Source organism: Oryx dammah, unplaced genomic scaffold, assembly GCF_014754425.2.
Source record: "Oryx dammah isolate SB20612 unplaced genomic scaffold, SCBI_Odam_1.1 HiC_scaffold_11, whole genome shotgun sequence".
NCBI lineage: Eukaryota > Metazoa > Chordata > Mammalia > Artiodactyla > Bovidae > Oryx > Oryx dammah.
In genome coordinates, this window is record NW_024070195.1 from 47,595,578 (window position 1) to 47,617,834 (window position 22,257).

Here is a 22,257-nt window from a genome sequence, read left to right on the forward strand (position 1 = left end):
CCTTTGCTTTTTGCTTCTCTTCTATTCACAGCTATTTGTAAGGCCTCCTCCAACAACCCTTTTGCCTTTTTGCATTTCTTTTCCTTGGGGATGATCTTGGTCCCTGCCTCCTGTACAATGTCATGAACCACCATCCATAGTTCTTCAGGCACTCTGCCTGTCATATCTAATCCCTTGAATCTATTTGTCACTTCCACTGTATAATTGTAAGGGATTTGATTTAGGTCATACCTGAATGGTCTAGTGGTTTCCCCTACTTTCTTCCATTTAAGTCTGAATTTGGCAATAAGGTGTTCATGATCTGAGCCACAGTCAGCTCCCGGTCTTGTTTTCGCTGACCATATAGAATTTCTCTATCTGTGGCTTCAAAGAATATAATCAGTCTGATTTCGGTATTGACCATCTGGTGATGTCCATGTGTAGAGTCTTCTCTTGTGTTGTTGGGAGAGGGTTTTTGCTATGACCAGTGCTTCTCTTGGCAACTCTCTTAGCCTTTGCCCTGCTTCATTCCGTACTCCGAAGGCCAAATTTGCATGTTACGCCAGGTGTTTCTTGACTTCCTACTTTTGTATTCCATCCCCTATAATGAAGAGGACATGTGTTTTGGGTGTTAGTTCTAGAAGGTCTTGTAGGTCTTCATAGAACCGTTCAGCTTCTTCAGCATTACTGGTCGGGGCATAGACGTTAATTACTGTGATATTGAATGGTTTGCCTTGGAAACAGCGATCATTCTTTCATTTTTGAAATTGCATCCAAGTACTGCATTTCGGACTCTTCTGTTGACTATGATGGCTACTCCATTTCTTCTAAGGGATTCTTGCCCGTAGTAGTAGATATAATGGTCATCATATAATGGTCATCTAGCTACAGGCCTGCCTTTAAGCCTGTCTAGTCTTTGGACATTTCTTTCTCACTGAGCTTAATCATTGCTAGCTTTTGGTTTAATTTGAGAAATTGAGACTCTTCATTTCGCTAGAACACTTAGAGGCCATTGTGGGGTTATTAATTGGCCTACCTTCAATATTGTGTCTCAAGGTGTAGGGTGCCCAAAAGGGCAGAAAGGCAGTGAAGGGCAACTTGGTGGAGCGATCAGAATGTACAGAACATTTATTAGTTAAGTTTGCTGTCTTGTATGGGCATGGTCTGTGGTGCACCCAAGCAATTCCAATGGTAACATCAGTGATCACCGTAACAATATAATAATGATGGAAAAGTGTGAAATATCATGAATATCATCAAAATGTGACAGCAAGTTAGCAAATGCTGTTGGATAAATGACATTGATAAGCCCAGTCAAGGCAAAGTTGCCACGAACCTTCAATTTGTAATAAAAAAAAAAAGTATTAAAGCACAGTACAATGAAATATGGTGCATTTGCCACATTTGATAGGAAACCGTGTACAAAGAAGAGGATTAGGATTGAAGATAGAAACCCACCGACCTAGATAAGGCTTTTAGTGAGTCCAGCTTTCCTGATTGACCACTTGTTTAATTCAGCGAGCAGCCTTAACATACTTGTAAAAAATCCACTAATGCATACATTCATGTAGAACACCACCAAAGAATTCCACACACGACTGTGACTCTGCTGAGCGTCCCTGTGCGTCTTCCGCTTACTAGTCAGGTTTGGAGCAGATGTCTACTTTCCTGAGGTTTCAGCAGCACCCTGTGCTGGAACTGCCTGTTCTGCCTTCTACTCGGGTACTTTTTTTCTAGAAACGTTTTTCTCCTAGTATTTGTTTTTCCTTATGGAATTTTCAGTTATGTCTGCTCTTCTGTCCTGGCTTCTTTTGTTTGACTCCTCGTTTATGCCTGGGGTAAACAGCAGTGTTGTCTATTGTTCCGAACACGACAGGGGGAAACACCAACTGGAAGCCCCCGGCCCACTGTAAGGTCTACAACTACCTGAATCGCATCGGCTGCTTCTTCCTGCATCCTCGCTGCAGCAAGAGAAAAGATGCTGCTGATTTCGCCATATGTATGCATGTGAGTCACGGCTTTATTCAGAATCTTCTGTGAATCTAGGGCCCATTTGATTACTTTTCCCACTTAACTCCTAATGACACTGTAGATTCCTTTTTAGTGCTGTGTCTTTTGTATAAAACCTTTTGCATCAAGCTCTACTTAAGACCGTTGGGAGCAGGAACGTGTAGCACATGTTTACTGCTTCGTCCCCAGTTCAGCCAGCCCTCGGCTGTGCACAGGGGAACCTTGACTGTTCTAGGGTAAGTGATCAGGAGGTATCACTCTCTGCTGCGTGAGGCGCTCCCACGTTCACCACCTCTGAGATGAGCAAGCCCCGTGACAGTCACTGTCGGCCCAGGCGAAATCTGCATTTGCTTCTGTCTCAGCTAGTTGCCTGGAGAAACGACCCACTTGAGACCCAGTTTAAATTAAATTTTCTGCTTAAGCTTTTCTGTGTCACACAGATAGCATGAATTTACTCTGTAGACTTGTTGATTGCTGCTTATATTTTAAACCACAAGATAATTTCTTTTTCCATCTAGCCAGTTTTAAGGTTGAGCTTGCTTGCCTTACTGTTACTTTGCTTACTTTAGCCCTGTTACTACTGTTCCACCTTTATATGGGGGCCTCCTCTTTTTTTCTTTCTCTCTTAGTGGCACATTAAACAGTTTATCTTAAAATTGACAGCACTTTACAGTTTTAAAATATGGTATTACTATATTTTATTTATGACTGAGATCTTTATATCATACTTTAGTGGGAGCACGGGGACATGCGAAATACCCCTTTCTAGGCAGGCGTTCATTCTGAAACAGCTGTAACTTGACTGGAAGCACAGATGCTGACCTGCCGTGTGCCATTTGTTCCAACGTAGGCCGGCCGCCTAGATGAGCAGCTGCCCAAGCAGATCCCTTTCACCATCCTCTCAGGAGACCAAGGCTTTCTGGAGCTGGAGAATCAGTTTAAGAAGACTCAGAGGCCAGCACATATACTCAACCCTCACCACTTAGAGGGAGACATGATGTGTGCCTTGTTAAATAGCATATCTGACACCACCAAAGGTATGCAGCTGCAGCCTCGGGGCAAACCACCCAAAAGGAGGAGACGTCACTGCTGAGAGAAGCCAATAAACTGCTGCCCACTCTCGCCCTGCGCCTGCTTACTAAACTGCCCCGCGCTCATGCTTGTTGTGTTTCATTCCTTATCTGCTTTCATTTTGAGTGTATTAGAAGGAGAATGAATTCGTGATTTTCTGGAGCCCTTTTTTGTCTAAAGGATAAAATTTATATTCGTATATTTAATGGTTTGAAATATGCTATTAGAGTCTTGTAGAGCTCAGAATCTGGATCTTCATTTTGTTTTGGAAATTCTAAATTTATCTTCAGTTTTTCAGAAAGCAAAGTGCTTATAAGAGAAACCAGAAAGCAGTAAATATGGCAATACCAAAAAAAAAAAAAAGCATTTAGGAGGTTGACAGTGACAGAACGAAGCCCTGAGCGATCTTTATTACCTTGAAGGACTAGGAGCCCCTGTCCTGCACTCTCTCTGCCTTTCTGAGATTGTTCAGTGAATGGGCATGCTGGTGGCCAGTTTAACTAACCAATATTTAGGAAAGGATATAATTCTAAGGACCCAGATGGTTTTTTTGGTTTGTTTTTGTTTTTTTAATTTCTGAAGTAAATGTGGGTAGGAGAGAATAAAAGAATAGTTTTTAAATATCCTAATAAGTTGCAGCCATGAAAAGAGTTTAAAGATATTGATGAATGGCTTCAATGAGAAACTGACTACTTCTTGGAATGTTTATTATTTGCCTTTACATTTCCCAAGTATGCCCTCCTCCTTGCTAATTTCTTCATTTCGTATATGTAGAGCCACATTTTGATTGAAGATCTGTTCTGAAGAACTTTGCTCTGGTCACTCATTGCAATGGATAAATTCAAAGTTAGGAACCATTGAGCTGCTGGCACACTCGTGCTCTTTAAAGGAAAGTCAACTCTATTTTGCTTATTTATGTCATATTGTAGTACTGAATGTTATCTTCCTATTCTGTAGTTTTTGTTTTCATTCACTTGCTTTTTCTCTTTATGGCTTTTTTTTTTCCTTTTCTTTCTTTTTTAAAAAGTTTTAATTAAAATTTTTGTTGGAGTATAGTTGATTTACAGTGTTGTGTTAGTTTTCAGGTATACAGCCAAGTGAGTCAGTTATGCATATACCTGTAAACCCTCTTTTTTAGATTCTTTTTCCATATAGGGCATTACTGAGTACTGAGTAGAATTCCCTGTGTCCATAGCTTTTTTTAACCGCTTTTTCTTCCATTTTTTTTTAATCATCCCTTCCCTGATCTATGTAATATCTATGTAATATTTCATAAAATATTTAATTTTTACCTTTGCCACCCAGGCCAACCTCCTTGTCTTCCTCCTGCTGCTTTTGGGAGCATTGCTTTGGTATTGAGAGCTGTTATGATTTTGCCTTTTTTTCAACTTTATTTGGAGTGAAAGCTGCATATAAATGGGTATGTTAGGGTTAGAGGTAAGGTGTAGGTTATTGTTATATACTGAAGTTCTTTTATGAATATTTCTTATACTCTACGTATTTTGAAAATCATTTATTCATAGTCAGTGCTCGTTTGAACTTACTGCTCTTTGGGGGCACATGTGTACTTTATTTTGAATTTTTGTGATAAACAGAGGCAGTGCAGTGTATAAAGAAGGGCATGGGCATTTGTTCAAATGCTAAGGTAGCTGCTTCCTAGCAGTGTGATTTCAGGCAAAGATATTCAACTTTTTGTGAGTCTCACTTTCATATCGGTAAGTCTGTAAGAATTAGTGACATGTATAGTGTCTAGAGTCCAACTCTTTGCACCTCTCTGGACTGTATAGTCCATTGAATTCTCCAGGCAAGAATACTGGAGTGAGTAGCCTTTCCCTTCTCCAGCAGATCTTCCCAACCCAGGGATCGAACCCAGGTCTCTTGCATTGCAGGCGGATTCTTTACCAGCTGAGCTATCAGGGAAGCCCAGAAAGGTGCTCAGTAAATAGCAGGTATTATTAATTATTACTACCATAAAAAGGAAACATGATTCCCAGCCACTATATCTATTTTTAGATTTTCTCCCCACTGTTTTCTTTTTTTTAATTGTACTAAAATATACATGCTCTCCGGCTTCCCTGATGACTCACATGGTAAAGAACCCACCTGCAATGTAGGAGACCCAGGTTCGATCCCTGGGTTGGAAAGATACCCTGGAGAAGGGAATGGTTACCCACTCCAGTATTCTTGCTGGAGAATTCCATAGACAGAGGAGCCTGGCAGGCTACAGTCTGTGGGGTTGCAGAGTTGGACACGACTGAGCAATTAACACTTTCACACGTAAGATTTACCATGTTAACCATTCTGAAATGTCCAGTTGTGTGGTGTGTTTGTATGAAGTCACTCAGTCACGTCCGACTCTTTGTGACCCCATGGACTGTAGCCTGCGAGGCTCCTCTGTTCATGGGATTTTTCAGGCAAATGGAATGAGTTTCCAGTTCCTTCTCCACGGGATCATCCCAGCCCAGGGATCGAACCCAGATCTGCATTGAAGGCAGATTCTTTCCCACTGAACCACCTGGGAAACCTGTTGTGTGGTGTTAACTGCATTCACATTGTTGTGTGGCCATTACCACCATCCATCCCCAGAACTCCTTTCATCTTGACAACTGAAACCCCATGCCCGTTAAACAGAAACTCCCCACTGGCCTTCCCCCAGCCCATGGGGAGCCAGCATCCCGTCTCCTGTCTATGAATGTGACTACCCTGAGTGTGTCCTGTAAGTGAAATCATGCAGCCTTCTGTTTTTGTGACTGGCTTATTATTTCACTGAGAAAAACGTTTTCTCAGGTTTTACTCATGTTATAGCCTGTGTCAAAGGGTCCTTTTTAAGGCTGAGTAGTGCTCCGTTGTATGTCTGTGCCCCCTTTTGCTATCCATTTACCCATTGGTGGACACTTGGTGCGTGTTCATGCTTTAGCTGTTGTGAGTCGTGTTGCTGTAAGCATGGGGGCAGGCATCTCTTCCAGACCCTCCGATCAGTTTCTGTGAGTATATGCCCAGAAGTGTGATTGCTAGGTAACATGGTAACTCTATTTCTAATTTTTTGAGAAACCTCCATACTGTTTTCCACATGGACTATAATATTTTACATTCCCACCAATAGGTCATGAAGGCTTCAGTTTCTCTACATCCTTGCCAACAATTGTTATTTTCTGATTTTTGTTTTTGATAATAACCATCCTAATGGGTACACAGTGGTATCTCATTTTGGTCTTCATTTCCATTTTCCACATGAGCATCTTTTCATGTGCTATAGCCAATGCATTTTAAAAGTAATGAAAATTATTAAAATTAAGTGGCCAAAGAAGTATAGCCTTTAAGTCACATATTTCATTTAGGTCTGAACTCAGAGATGCTTTTATAACTCTGAAATTTCAAACAGTGTTATACTGAATCATAGTATGTTCAGATTCAATTTGATTTAAGACAGTTTTTTTTTTTTTCCCCTTCATGGAAGACTGTGAAAGGCCTAGTAATAAACTTTATAACTAATTAGAAAATCAAAGACCAGTGATTTTTGTGAGTAACTTTATTCCTTCACCTTTCCTAACAAATGGCCTTAAGAATAATAGTTTTTATTAAGAAATGGTATTTAATATGCATTAGAACTGAGAAGCATCTCTCGGTGCACAAACGTTGGCGTGTACCCCGCACACTCTCACAGGTGGGAAATGTTACTGTGGATACTGTTTGGGATAAATCAGTTACCCTCCGTAGCAGGATGAGCCTGTGAGTTAAGATTAAGGTTTGAATGTGTCATGGTTTCTGCCTGTAGACTCAGTCTCCTGAGCATCAGTGCTCCAGCAGCAGCACTTTGATTGCAGTATATGTATATCCCTGTGGAGACATGTAACGATACTAACCTGTCCTGAGTCGACACCCATGGCCCCCTTATCCTTCTTTTAGTTCTATTTTATATTTACCAAGATACATGGATGCTTTCTAGTGATCCTGGTCAGGGGAGCCTGGTAGGCTTTTTCTTTTTTTAAACCTTCCACATTTTATTCACAAATATGTGTTCATTCTAACTCAAGCCTCATATCTCAGAGATGCAGACATCACTTGTCACTTCAGTGTTGTTTTAAAGAAGAAAAAGGGAACTAATCTTGTTACTGAGGACCTGCTGTGCGCCAGCTCCCGTGCTAGGTGTTTTTTGTATTTGTAGTGTTGAAGGTGTTTATAACATTCAAAGAACTTCTTCCACGTGTTATTTAATCCTCCTTGCCTCACTGTGAGGTGGGATATGTTAGGTCGCCCCCTTTTGTACATGACGGAACAAAGGCCCAGAAATGTTGAAATAGCTGCGTGGGGCCAGGCAGCCATCATCTGCGAAGACTGAGGTTTTCATTGATGCAAAGCCCCGACTTGATGTTAGAGAATCTAGTGTGCGTTGTTGGCTCTTACCACGTCCTTGAAGAATGAAGATGAGAGACGCTCTGCTACAGTCTAATGACTTTGCAGAGTATGTGTAGGTACCAACTATGAGTGCTTAAAATAGTAACAGGAAGATGCTTTTTCTTTTTGTAGAAGATAAAAAAGATTTGATTGTGCATTCTGGTCCTTTAAAAAGTAAGCTGATTGTTTGTCAAACATAGCCAGCTTGTCATTGTAAGTTCCCTAGGATCTTTTGTAAGTAAACTAGGAAGCCCTGCTTTCTTTCTTTCGACTGTAGAATGCAGTCACCGTTTGTGAGGGCAGCCTGAGTTAAAGGAACCATGTCAGCAGCATTTTTATTTGCACTGTGTGATGTTGCTCCTGGTTGTCACGCTCTTTGTAAGATAAAATAACTGCTACTTGTTTTTATATAAGCTCTTAAAGATGTGTTTGTGTAAAGAACTTGACATTATCTTATAGGTTAGTTCAAGAATATTGATTTGCTTTATGTAAGATTTTCTCTTTAAAAACAGTTTGTGTATTCAGGTGTTTACAGTTCTTCAGTAATTAAACATCTTCCCTTGAATTTTATATAAAGTTTGAACTTTCCTAGAATATTTTTTCTTCAGTAATACAAGGGTGAACTAGAGTATAGGCTGTTAAAATTACTGAATTTAAATTGAAAACAGACTTTAGTAAAGTCTGTTTACTGTTTAAAGACTTTAGTAAAGTCTCTTTAAAACATAGTATGTTTCAAGATGGTTTTTGTTGACTCTGAATGCTGTCTGTGGCCATCTGGTTTATGACCCTGGGACTTTGTTGTATTTTTTTGGTTTGTGTCTTCATTTTGAAATGAATTGGATGGAGGTTGGTACCGGTTACACAGGTTTCTAAAGCCATCTTAAAAAGTGAGCACGAGTTTACCCCTGCTGTGGAAGTGTGGGTGACTGAAGCAGCGGCATGCACTGTTAAATAGGCATTATGTGAAATAGCTGTTAAACCTAATTCTGAGCGTCTGTCTGCATCTTTCCATATGATACAATTAATTCTATGCAAGGTACTGAAGACAGAAAAAATTATTCATGATTTTCTCTGTTCTATGGGTGGTGCTGATTGAGGCAAAAGAAAACTTTAAAAATGTTTACAACCTAGTGTCAAACTTGTAGCCCTCAGGACTGCTTAGGCCTTCGCTGCAGTGATGGGTTATTTAGACCAGTTAAAACACGCTGCTTTTGACTGGCCTTGACTTTGAATTATAATAACAGAAAGCTTGGGCATTTTCTTTGTTCCTAATATTTGAAGAATTAATTTTTCTGTTCTTCAAATTGTAACTATAATGTTTTATTTCACTAAGACATAGCTTGAAATATTTGAAGTAGTAAGTATATAACATATGATAGAAAAAAACATTGTTTTTGCTGCAATAGCAAAAGATGACATAATAAATTTTTGCACTAAAGGAATATAAGAGTTATTCAGTGGTTTCTATTTGTAGACTATGGTAAATTGATTAATTTTAAATGTATATTTTAGGATTTTACATATTTTCATATATACGTCCATATGACTTGTATTCAGTTATTTAAACCCTGATTCAGTCACTCTGATAGAAATTGATTTAAATGTAGTGAAAGTGAAAGCCAGGTCCCTGATGGTACCATGTTCATGTTTTAAGTGGCTTTGACAGTCATGTCATTCATTATTTTAAAGCCTTAGGTCTCTCATTAGTAAGCATATAAGACATCAACTGAGATAAATGCTTATGATTTTCAAACTAGAGGAGAATTTTTTCTGTCACCTCTAAAAAATCTTTTAAAGATGATTTAATGCAAATGAAACTTGGAGTTTATTTGCTGGGTCCAAATAAATTAGCTTTTTAAAATTTACAGTTTTTAAAAAAATACTGGAACTTATTTCCTAAACATACAAAAAAACCTTTTCAAATAATCTTTTGAATATAGAGCTAAAAGTGAATTACTTGTTTCATTCATTTTTATTTTTTCTTGATTTAAGTAGTAGTATTTGGTAATAATTTTTTTAAAAAACTAGGGAAAGATGTGTAATACTAATGGATTGTAATTAGTAAGCTTGGGGATGGGAGGAGTCGTTGAAAGTCATGCCATTTTAGAGTATGTAAATTAATGGCACAGTAACTTTTTCGGAAGTACATTTGCGTTTCTTGATTCTTCCTTACAGAATGTGACAGTGATGATAACCTGGGTATAAAAAGTGCTTCAGTGGGAGAAGAATTCAGATCCGCAGAAGGTAACCTAATGGAGTTAACCCTTCACCTACTTGATTCTATGTTTTAATTTCTTCCTCTCTTTCTTCATCCCCCTCCTCCCACTGTGTTTTGTTTTGTTTTTTTTAAAGCTGTTCTTTCATTTAAAGGATAGTTTGCATTTCCTTGTGTAAGATAATTTAGGGACTAGAATGAATGAGGTTTTGCCAGAGCCCATCCGCACTCTTGTGTAAGTATGGTCTGTGCTGTTGCTTTCTCACCACAAGAACATTAGTTGTGACACAAATGGTACAGATCCTGCCCCATCCCGCAACCAAACCGAAAATAATTATTTCTTGACCCTTTGCAGAAAAAGGTTGCTGTCCTGGGGCTAAGAAAGGATTTTGGTTTCCTAATTTTTATTTAAATAGTATTAAATTAAGAATATTAAAAGTTATGCAGTGGAACTACGAAAGCAAGCACTTATATCTGAATATTACAAGATTTTTTTCTATAAATTAGTTATGTTTCCCTTCATAGGTTTAAGAGAACTTTTTATATTACTTCACGTCAAATCATTTACCAATTGCCACTGTTTGGTTGTGATGTAAGTCCCAGCTTTTACTGTGGTTTTTCCATAACAGATTGTGCTTTTTAATAATCCTGGGCAGGAAATGAAACAACAGGATTTGGAACATAAGCTTACTGAAAGTTGAAACTCTCATATTGGCATCTTTGACATTCAGGAACAATAGTAGGAGTCTTTTTTTTTAATTTTTTGGCCACGCCACACAGCATGTGGGATCTTAGTTCCTCAACCAGGGATAGAACCCATGCCCTCTGCAGTGGAAGCGTGGAGTCTTTAACCACTGGACGCCCAGGGAATTGCCACAGTAGGAGCCTTAATATACGTTCCAATGTGGTGTTTGTTGGTGGAGATTTGAAAGTGGAAATGTATACTTAGGGAAGGGGACATGGCAACACAGGCGCACAGAATGGCCTGCTGTTGCACTGCTGTTTGCTGGCTCTGCTCTAGAGTGTAGAGTACAGTGGCTCTGACTCGGAGCACATTTTGTGCTGTTTGTAGGGAATTGAGTCTGGCAGTGGAATTGATTCTATTCAGTGCAGATTCTATTCAGAGAAGACTGATCTCTCTTACATTCAAAATTCATTAGTTAAACAAAATTGGCAGTAAGTCAGTGACTTAATTGGAAGCAAGTTTTCTGACCAGCTTGTTTTCCCAACATGGTCTTGCGAGGTCTGGCTCAGTGCTAAGCAGCCACGTAATGACAGGTTAAACAGATGAAAGAACGTTTTTGAGTTTTAAACAGAAACTGCCAGCTAAGTTGTTTATGAAGTCCACGAAAAGAGAAATACCACTGAGCACCTAAGTACTTCAGACTTCGCAGTCTTCACTTACTACCCATGACTAATCCCATGGAAAATGCCAAACAAAATTATAGCTTTTAAATAACCACACTTGAGAAACATCCACAGTCCTGTGGGCTCCTAGCTAACCCAGGAAATCTGAGATCTGTATCACTGAATATGTATCAGAATTTCTAGCATTTTGTATCTATGTTACACATTTTATGGCTGGGAGATTTTGAGAGTTTTTACATTTTTATCACTTCTTAGTTTGGAAAAAGTATTACATTAGTGGATTCAAGTAAAGACACTTTAAACTTTTAATTAATTGTCCTATGAAGCAGAGATATAATGCTCTAATTCCAAGAAGAATCAAAGTGGTGTCATGTGTGTTTTCATTTCCTGCTTTATGTAAAATGAGGATGAGAAGCACACAGTGTCCACTTGTAAGTTACTGAGCCATGGCCTCCTCTGTACTTGCCTGCAATGCCTTCCTTTCCCTTCCTTTTCACCCAGCAAGAACCAGCTCAAAATCCTCTCTTAGGTTGAATTGCCACATGGTAGACAGTTTTGTATGATGGCTGCCTCTTAGATCTTCCATCTTTAGAGAAAGCTAACTGCTCCCATCTCCAGACTTCCTCTGGTTTAAACATTTTTGTGTTTGTATTTCTCATGTCCACCAGACTGTGAGCCAGTCAAGGAGCAGGATCATGTTTTATTTATGCTTATTTCAATAACACCTAGCACAGGGTTTTAGCACTAAATGATTGTTGAATAAATAAACTAACAAACAAAATAAGTGAGGGCTGCTAGGACCCAGCTCCCTATAACTAGATAAAGGATTTTAAGACAGAAACCATTTGGCTGGAGAATATTGGGTGATTGAGTTGACCCTGCACCATGGAAGCAAAGTGATGTTCTAGTCCAAACCTAATAGCAAAACTCAAGAGTTTAAAACTTCTCAAATCTCTTCTCATTCCTTCTCTTCTCAACACAGCATTTTAAAAGCCTGACAAATGGGTGGTAAAAAGCAGGGTCAGTTTGCTTGTGACTTTTTGCCCTGGGAAAAGGCAGTTTCTTTTGTGGTCTCCTCTCTCCTCTCCCTGCACTGTGATTATCTCAATCTTTGTTATTTTCTGTAGACTTATCAAGAGTCTGGTTAGTCTCAGATTTGCTCTCTATGAGTGATATAATATTGTCCAAGTCCCTTAACTTAACTGTGTGTCAGTTTCCTCAGTTTTAAAAACAGAAATACTAGTATACCTGCCTTATTGGAGTAGCCTGGCACATGGTAAGCAGTACGTGTATTGGTTGCTGCTGCTTGTGGGAATCTTAGTTCCCCAACCAGGGATCAAACCCACACCTTTAGTAGTGAAAGCATGGAACCAAGGAATTCCCCATAATGGCGATTATTATCATTATTCACTGTTTACCTGCACCTAAGATCTGCTCTGAAGTATACACGTTCAATAGAGATATTCTGACCCAAATCCCTGGAAAAGAAGTAAGACAGCATTATGTGGGTTGCTGCTAATGTAAAACCATCTTTCTGTAAATGTCAGCAGTTTGCCTTAGAGTTCCTTCAACTAACAGCAGTTGTCAGTACAATTATTAATATTATAACAAATAGTAAAACTATAACATAAACAGTAAAACAGTATAACTCTGTGAAAGTGAAAGTGTGCTCAGTCGTGTCTGACTCTTGGCGATCCCATGGACTGTCGCCTACCAGGCTCCTCAGTCCATGGGGTTTTCCAGGCAACAGTACTGGAGTAGATTGCCATTTCCTTCGCCAGGGGATCTTCCTGACCCTGGGATCGAACCCGGGTCTCCCACATTGCAGACAGATGCATTACCGTCTGAGCCACCAGGGAAGCACTCTGTGGTGTTTAAAGAATAGAGAAAGAAGAGACTGCTGTGTTCAATTTTTACTTGAATTGTGTATGAAACAAACCTAACACATTTAAAATTGCTGTTAATTTTAACAACCTATAAGAGTTAGAATATCTCCCCTATTTTTCATAAAAACTTAGTTTTCCAAACGTAGTAATTTGCTTTCAGATTCATAGCCTCCAGATGAGTGGAGCGTGATTTAGTACAGGCCTTCTAACTCCTGTTGCTGAGTGCTTTCTTAGTCATATTACCTCTCTTTCAAAGAGAATGAAATAAAGGCAGAGAGAAAAGAGAATAAGGGAAATACAGACTTAGCCATAACAGAGAAAAACAAGGACATATTTGCTGTAAGTGTTCTGTATTTCTTCTTGTAGCTTTGAATCACTGTCTAAATTTCTTATCATTTCAACCTGAAGGATTCCCTTAGCATCTCTTGGAGGGCAGATTTGCTAGTAACAGATTCCTTTAGTTTTTGTCTGTGAAGGTCTTGATTACTTCTCCATTCTTTCTAGATATAGCATTCTTACTTGACAGATTTTTGTTTGTTTTTTCTTATAGCGTTTTAAATATGTTCTCTCACTGTCTTCTGGCCTCCATGATTTTTATGAGAAATAAGCTGTTCATCTTATTAAAAACGGCTTACACATGATGAGTTGCTTTCCTCTTGCTGCTTCTGTTGACTTTGGCTTTTGACAGTGTAACTATAGCATGTCTTCAACATGAATCTCTTTGAGTTTCTCCTGTTTGGAGTATGTGTAGATTCATATCTTTTATCAAATTTGGAACATTTAAAAATCTGTTGATTCTTTTTTCTATCTGCTTAATTTTGTTAAACTCCTGTAACAAATTTTTTCATTTTAGTTGTACTTTTCAGCTCCAGAATTTCTGTTTGGTGGCCTTTCATAATATCCACATCTTTATGATATTCTCATTTTGTTCATACATTGTTTTCCTAATTTCCTTTACTGCTTTGCTCATGGTTTACTCTAGGTCTTAGAGAAGTCTTTGTTTAGTAAATTCAATATCTAGGTGTCCTCAGGGACAGTTTAATTCAATTTTTTTCACTTTGTATACTTTACTGTTTCTTTGTATTATTTGTGTTTTTGATGAAAATTGGATGTGCAAATATTATAATGTAGTGCTTTGGAAATCAGATTCTCTGTCTTCCCCTTGGTGTGCTGTTTGTGATTGTCGAAGGCTGTAGTTGTCCATGTGCTTAGTTCCAGATTATTTTTGCAAAAACTGTATTCCTTGTTATGTTTGGTCATTGAAGTCTCTGTTCCTTTAGCTTGTTTTCAACTGTTGTTTTGACAGAGATTTCCTTGAGTACCAGGAGCAAACAGCAATCTCTCCTGAGCTTCAGCTGTGTGCTAGCACCTTCAGCATGCAGCCAGCTGTGCACTGAGCCTGGTGGCACAGTGGTGAAGAGTCTGCCTGCACTGCAGGAGCCACAGGAGACTCAGGTTCCATCCCCAGGTCGGGAAGATCCCCTGGTGGAGGAAATGGCAACCCCCTCCAGTATTCTTGCCTGGGAAATCCTATGGATGGAGGAGTCTGGCGGGCCAAAGAGTCCAACATAGCTGAAGTGACTTGGCACGCAAGCGTGCACCGAGCCTGCAGACCAGCCAGTGGTGAAGGCTCAGTGTCTTCTCGGGCATTTGCTGAGCATGCATCCTCTACTGGGTATGTGCCTGGTTTCTGAACTCTCCAGGTCACAGAGGTGCTTTTGAATGCCCTAATTTCCCAGGAAAATTCTCTTCATGGCTTTTCCTCCCAGATATCAGGTGTTCTGTTGTATGTCTCACCCATCATCCTTTACCCCAGGCCATGGGCTTTTTGTCTACCTTACAGTGTTTCTGAGCCATGCAGACTGCTCTTCTGCCCGGTGTGGGGCCTGAGCTTGGTAAAATAGATGATGCCTTCAGATACAGGATAGAGCAAAAGCAGTAAGTTGTGACTTCTGCTCTGCTCTGCCTGGAGCCAGGGACGAGGGTCCCACAGCAGGAGTATGGGCTGCTGCAGGGAGGGGTGGAGAGGTGGTGGGGAAAAGGCAAGTGAAGATGCCACTAGGCTTTCCTACGGTGTGTTTTTTAAATTATTTTATTTTTATTTTTGGCTGCACTGGGTCTCTGTTGCTTTTGTGTGGGCTTTCTCGAGTTGCAGTGCTGTGTATGGGCTTCTTGTTGCGCTGGCTTCTCTTGGCTGTGGAGTACAGGCCCAGTGGTTGTGGTGCATGGGCTTAGTTGCTCTGAGGCAGGTAGAATCTTCCTAGATCAGGGATGGAACCGTGTCCCCTGCATTGGCAGGTAGATTCCTATCCACTTCACCACCAGGGCAGTCCCCGTACTGGTGTTTGTGTGATCTTTGTCTTGATTCAGTGTTTGCTTCATTGCTGTGACCCTTTAAGGATTTTCCAAACTTTTGAGAAAGTTGTTTCTGCCCAACAGTTGAGGCGTGTATTTCAGTGTTTTATGTGGAAGGACGGGTGTTTGGAGCCACCTATTCCAGTGATTTGTTGAATATTCACTCTAGGACCTATTCTTTTTTTTCATGTCAGTTTTGGAAAATAATGTTTAGCAAGAAATTTGTCCATTTTACCTTGATTGTCAAATGTACCAGTGTAAAGTTGTTCATAGTATTCCTTTATTATATATTTTTTATTTCTTTAGGATCGCTGATGATATCATCTCATTTTTCCCCTAATATTGGTAATTTTTGTTTTCCTCTTCACTAACTTGAAGTTTATCCGTTTGTTTGGTCATCTCAAAGAGTGAACTGTTTTTAGTTGATAATTCCTCTCCTTTTGGTCTTCTCTCCATTTCATTGATTTCTGCTCTTTATTATTTCCTTCCTTCTACTTTGAGCTTAAATTTTGTCATCTTCTATAGCTTTTTAATGTGACAGTTAGACTGTTGATTTTTTTTCTTGTTTTTTAAATGTAAACATTTAAAGATGTTTATTTCCCTCTAAGCCAGGATAAGCAAGCTTTAAGCTTTTTCTGTAAAATACTAGATAGTAAATATTTTAGGCTTTGTAGTTCCTGTGGTCTCTGTTAGTCATTCAACTCTGCTATTATAGCATGAAAGTAGCCATTCTCAATACATAAACAAAGGAGTGTGAAGTATACAGTGAAATTTACAAAAGTTACTGGTGGATTGGATTTGGCCCACAGACTGTAGTTTGTCAACTTTCTACTTTTTACTGTGTTCCACAGCCTAGACAGCATATTAAAAAGCAGAGACATTACTTTGCCAACAAAGGTCCATCTAGTCAAAGCTATTGGTTTTCCAGTAGTCATGGACGGATGTGAGAGTTGGACTATAAAGAAAGCTGAGTGTCAAAAGAATAGATGCTTTTGAACTGCGGTGTTGGAGAAGACTCTTGAGAGTCTGTTGGACTGCAAGGAGATCAAACCAGTCCATCCTAAAGGAAATTAGTCCTGAATATTCATTGGAAGGACTGATAGTGAAGCTGAAACTCCAGTACTTTGGCCACCTGACATGAAGAACTGACTCACTGGAAAAGACCCTGATGCTGGGAAAGATTGAAGGCAGGAGGAGCAGGGGACAACAGAGGATGAGATGGTTGCATGGCATCACCAACTCGATGGACATGAGTTTGAGTAAACTCCAGGAGTTGGTGATGGACAGGGAAGCCTGGCGTGCTGCAGTCCATGGGGTCGCAAAGAGTTGGACACGACTGAGTGACTGAACTGACTGTGTTCCACAAATTTTCATGTTTTTGCTATCAGTTTGAAATATTTTCTAATTTTCCTTATATTGTCTCCTTTGATCTATTGACTCTTTAGATATATTGTTGAATTTACAAATATTAATATTTGAATGTCTTATTTCTAATTTAATTTTGTTGTGGTAAGAGAATATACTCTGTAAAATTTAAAACTTTTGATATTTATTGAGACTTTCATGGCTCAACCTGTGGTCTGTCTTGATGAATATTCTGTATGCACTTGAAAAGAATTATTTCTGTGTTTTTTGAATAAAGTACTTTATCAGTGTCAGTTAGGTCAAGGTGGTTGATAATACCAGATCTTCATCCTCAGTGGTTTTTTTTTATCTAGTTAACCTATCAGTTACCACAGTAGTAACAGTGAGCTTCTTCATCAAGGATTGTAGATTTTATTTTTTCTCTTTAGTTCTGTCATTTTGTATTTTGTGTTTCGCAGTTCTGTTTTTAGTTGCATATACATTTCTGATGTGTCTTCCTAATGAACTGATCTGTTTAGCGTTATGATACTATGAACTGTTCTTTATCTCTGGTAATATCCTTTATCATAAATTTTTTTGTCTGATACTAATATAGCTACTCAAGCTTTCTTATGCTTAATATTTACACAGTGTATGTTTTTCCATCCTTTTACTTTCAGTCTATTTATATCTTTATTTTGAAGCTACGTCTCTAAATTTGATTCTAAATTTGAAACTACATCTCTAAGTTTGATCTTACTTTTTGATTTACTCTGACAATCTGTCCAGTTTTTTATGGTTGCTCTAAAGGTTACGATATATATATTTTTGCTTTTGCTATAAACACTATAAGAAAATATTACTTTTTGCTCTAAACATTGCTTTGAGTTTTAAAGAAAGAAAAGAAGAAATATAGTTTTAAATATTTATCCACATAGTTACCATTTCAAATGACCTTTCATTCTTTCCAGTAGATTACAGTTTCTATCTGATGTCCTTTTTCTTCAGCCTAAAGAATTTCCTGTCCTATTTTATATTAATGTAATGCAGTTTTGCTAGTGTTGAATATTCTGTTTCATTTATGAAAGTATCTTTATTTTCCCTTTAATTTTGAAGTATATTTTCTCTGGCGTTAGAATTCGGGTTAACTAGTGTTTTTTTTTTTCAGCACCTTAGAGCTCGAACTCCATTTTCTTGTCTTGTGGCTGGCCTCCTTTGTTTGTCATAACAAATGACCATAATTTCTATTATTGTTCCCCTATATGCAAACATGTCATTTTTTCCCTCTTACTGCTATTAATATTTCCTCTTTGTCCTTGGATTTTAGCAGTTTTTGATAATGTCCCTAGATGTAGCTGTCTTTGTATCCTGCTTGGAGTTTTCTTAGCTTTATGTTATCTCTAAGTTTATAAGTTTCCCCCAATTATTTCTTCACAATTTTTGTCCCACTTTCTGTCTCCTTTTCTTTTGGAACTCCAGTTATGCATGTTAGATGGTTGAGATTTATCCACAGGTTTGTCATTTTCTTCCAGTATTTTTTCTCTCTTTTCTTCATATTTGATCACTTCTATTGTCCAGTCTTCAAGTTGATTGTTAACCTTCTGCCACCTCCAGTGTTAAGCTAACTTAGTAAATTTTCAGTTTCAATCATGTGTTTTCTCATGTGTTGTAGAGTTTCTGCTTCGTTTTCTTTTTAATAGTTTTTATTTCTCTGTTGAGATTTCGTATCCACTCAACCTTATGTCCTTGAAAATAGTTTTAACTTTTCTTAAAATCTCTTTTCTGCTAATCCCAATAGCTTGATTATCTTGCGGGGCAGTTTCTTTTGACTGCTCTTCCTCTTGACTGTGAGTCTCATTTCTTCTTTCTTTGCAAGTCACATGATTTTTGATGTATGCTGGATGTTTGTGATGTAAACTATAGATTCTTAGAATTATGTTAACTTCCTCTGAGGAATTTTTTTTTTCTTGTAGGTAGTTAACTTGCTGGACTCGGACACCAAACTCTCTCTCTGCCACAGCAGGCGGCAGTCGCTTGCTGCTTTTAGCTTTCTGACTGCTGTTGCTCACCGAGAATCTTGGTTCCTCTCTCGTGTGTGCAGAGTTCAGAAGTCAGCCAAGGATTTGTAGATTCGGAGGATCCTCTTCTGTTGCTTTCTCATTTCTGCTGGGATCTCTTTCTGCTGTTCCCCCCTCCTGCCGCCAGCTCCCCTTCGCACCCTGTGTCGTCTGTCTGACTCCTCAGTCTGATCTAGTTTCACAGGGATGTAGGCGTGCCCTAAGGCCAATGAGAAACAACGCGTAAAGCTGCATATTTAGTCCTGGGTAATTCATTTATTTCAATAATTACCTTCTCTCCTGTTTCTACCTGATTTTTGTTGTTCTTTAGTGCCTTAAAATAGTTTATAATTATTATCTAGGGGAGAACTAATCCAATATAAGCTGCTGCTGCTGCTGCTAAGTCGCTTCAGTTGTGTCCAACTCTGTGCAACCCCGTAGACGGCAGCCCACCAGGCTCCCCCGCCCCTGGGATTCTCCAGGCAGGAACACTGGAGTGGGTTGCCATTTCCTCTCCAATGCATGCAAGTGAAAAGGGAAAGTGAAGTCGCTCAGTCGTGTCCGACTCTTAGCGACCCCATGGATGGCAGGCTCTTTCGTCCATGGGATTTTCCAGGCAAGAGTACTGGAGTGGGGTGCCATTGCCTTCTCCCCAATATAAGCTACTCTACTGTTACTGGAAGTGGAACCATTTAGTTGCTTTCGTTTTTATCCATTTTAACTGGCAAGTTTAATTCCTGTAAGTTCACTGTAGATATTAATGTTTTTGTATTTATTTCTGCTATTTCATTCTTATCTTCCTCTTTTTGTCTTTTCAAGTTGGTGTGTATGCTGTGTATTTGTTTCTGTTCTTTCTGTGGTTACCTTGGCATTTTATCACATTTTTTATATGTAGCTTAAAGACTAAAGTGTATGTACATATTGTCTGCCTCCATGAAACAATAAAAGGACTCTGGAACACTTCAACTCTGATTCTTTTCCCCAATTTATATGCTGGTTCTCCAGATTTTTGGTTTTCTCTGTGTGTATATGTGTATATAATACACACAGAAATTGTACAAAACATCTCACAAAACAGGTGACCATCTTTCAGATTAAAAAAGAGTATTACCAGTGGATTGATTTCCTGGGGCTGCTCACCTAAGTACTACAAACTAGGTGGCTTAAAACAAAACACGTGTACACCCGCGGCGGATTCATGTTGATATATGGCAAAACCAATACACTATTGTAAAGTAAAATAATAATAATAAAATTAAAAAAAAAACAAAACAATAGAAATTGTCTCACAGTTGTCAAGTTCACCCATCCAAGGTCAATCTATTGGTAGGGCCGTGGTCCTGCTCCCAGATTCTGGTTGTTAATGTCAACTGTAGGTGAAGGAAAGTTGCTTGGCTCAAGGTAGCCTGGAGTTAAAACTCCCCTCCAGGTCCTCCCCACCATTCTATGCAAAACAAAGTACTCTATCACCAGAAGAAAAAATGGACATTAGGTTGATTACGCCCAGCTCCCAGCAGGGGCAGCCTCTGGCCGATCTCCAGAATTCCTTGCCCCAGCTGTTTAAGAGATAACTACTCGGAACAACCCTGGAGAAGAACAGGGCCCCTTAAGACAGCAGATTTCCACATACATGCCTGTGTATACTTACTCTTTTCTTGGGTTAGTGCAGCAGCTCACTAATCTGACTGCTGCCCCTTCTCACCTCATTAAAGGTGATCTGTTCCTGTAAAGTGCCGGTCTGCATCTTTTTTTGAACCTTGCCTTCTCTAACTCCCTTACCCAACAGTAGGCGTTCCTTGGCTTGTAGATGTATCTGTCTGTCTCTGCGTCCATCATCACGAGGCCATCTTCTACCTGTGTGTCCATCTTCACGTGGCGTTTTCTTCCAATAAGGATGTCAGTCATACGAATTAGGGCTCACCCTAGTGACCTCATCTTAACTTGGTCACACCCACAAAGACCCTGTTTCCAAATTAGGTCACATTGACACATACCAGGGTAAGAACATATATTGAGGGGGGCACAATTCAGCCCACAGTGGTCAGTTACCTAGAAGCATCCCCCTCAATTTCAGTTAATCAGAACACAAATAGCCACATAATAGTGTGCATCGTATTGAACAGCACAGTCATGGTCTATATTACTGATATTTTGGGTCTGAATGCCTTTAGTTAACATTGTTTTACAGATTCATCTGATTGTTAGCATGTAGCTTTGGTTCGTTCATTTCCAGTACCTGTATGATAATTTTACACATAATTCATGTATCACTTAGAGACATTTGCTTGGCTGTTGGAAATAATTCCCACATTTCTAGGAATATATACTGGGGTGGAGACTTGCTGACATTCAGCTCTAGTAGATTATGGCAAGGTTTTTTACAAAAGTGGTCCCATTGTTTTTTCATTCCAGTAGTGAATGTGAGCTCCTATTGATCTACATTTTCACTCATCATTGAATTATTGGTCTTTTTAATTTTACCTAGTTATAGGCATTTTTTGTGGTTTGAATTTACATTTTTCTGATGATGTTTATTTGACCTTTTGACATCTTTTGCCAGTGCCTTTGCAGATTTCTTGACAGTTTTGACTATCTTACTGATTTTTCTGGGTTGAAAATCTTTCTAGGTATAAGATCTGTGTATTGCAAATATTTTCTCTTTATGTCTTGTCTTTTTACACTCTCACTTTTGATGGATTGAAAGTAATTTTAGTACATTCCGAAGTGCCATTCTTTTTCATAATGTTTTTTGAATCCTGTTTAATAAGTCTTTCCCTACACTAAGGTGCTGAACATATTCCCATGTTCTTTGTTGTTTTGTTGTTTCACCTTTGCTCTTATGCAGTAAATACACAGTAAATCTGAAGTGTATTTTTGTGTACTCCATAAGGTAGGGGTAAATTTTTTTTTTTTCCATATGGCCTACCAGTTGTCCCTCCATCGTGTATTTAAAACCCCACCTTGCCCCACCATTCTGCAAGGCTGCCTGTGTCATCCATCAGGTTTCCATAGAGCTGTCTGTGCTGCCTCTTTGGTCTGTTCACCAGTTCTTGGACTGGTTTGTTGCAGTTGAGTCACTAAGTCATGTCCGACTCTTTGGTACCAGACCCAATAGACTGAGATTTCCCGGGCAAGAATGCTGGAGCAGGTTGCCATTTCTTTCTTCAGGGGATCTTCCTGACCCAGGGATCGAACCCGCGTCCCCTGCACTGGCAGTCGGATTCTTTTCTGCTCAGTCGCCAGGGAAGCCCTCTTGCACTGTGCCACATTCTTAATTACTAAAACTTTGTACTAAGTTTTCATAAAAACAAATCTTGTCACCTTTTTCTTCTTTGCTTGCTAAGAGCATCTTGGCTTTTCTGTACGTTTCTTCATCCCTTTGAATTCATCTTAGGGCAATGCTCTGACCTAGATAGAATCTAGCTTTAACACAGTGTAGAGTAGCTTGTAGTGTTTTAAACTCCTAACGATGTAACACTAGTGCCCCAGCTTATAGGAGGAGGTGGCTGCATATTAGAGGAATTATTGCGCTTGTGGAGTCAGTAGACTGCGGGAGACCGTGGACTGGACAGGATTA

General features: G+C 39.2%; 1 protein-coding gene across 7 annotated transcripts in view; it reads left to right on the plus strand.

The window, feature by feature from the left end:
* ZNF451 (zinc finger protein 451) overlaps positions 1 to 22,257 on the plus strand; it is a 130,936-nt gene that overhangs the window by 106,259 nt on the left and 2,420 nt on the right. For 2 of the 7 annotated variants that reach the window (XM_040249214.1, XM_040249215.1), the window contains exons 12-15: positions 1,856 to 1,986; positions 2,840 to 3,026; positions 9,631 to 9,699; positions 10,196 to 10,262. In XM_040249214.1, coding sequence (XP_040105148.1) covers positions 1,856 to 1,986; positions 2,840 to 3,026; positions 9,631 to 9,699; positions 10,196 to 10,262 — 454 coding nt within the window. Of the gene's footprint in view, positions 1 to 1,855; positions 1,987 to 2,839; positions 3,027 to 9,630; positions 9,700 to 10,195; positions 10,263 to 18,596; positions 19,641 to 22,257 lie in introns of those variants that run through there. The other 5 variants (XM_040249216.1, XM_040249217.1, XM_040249219.1 and 2 more) reach the window with 4 other exon arrangements.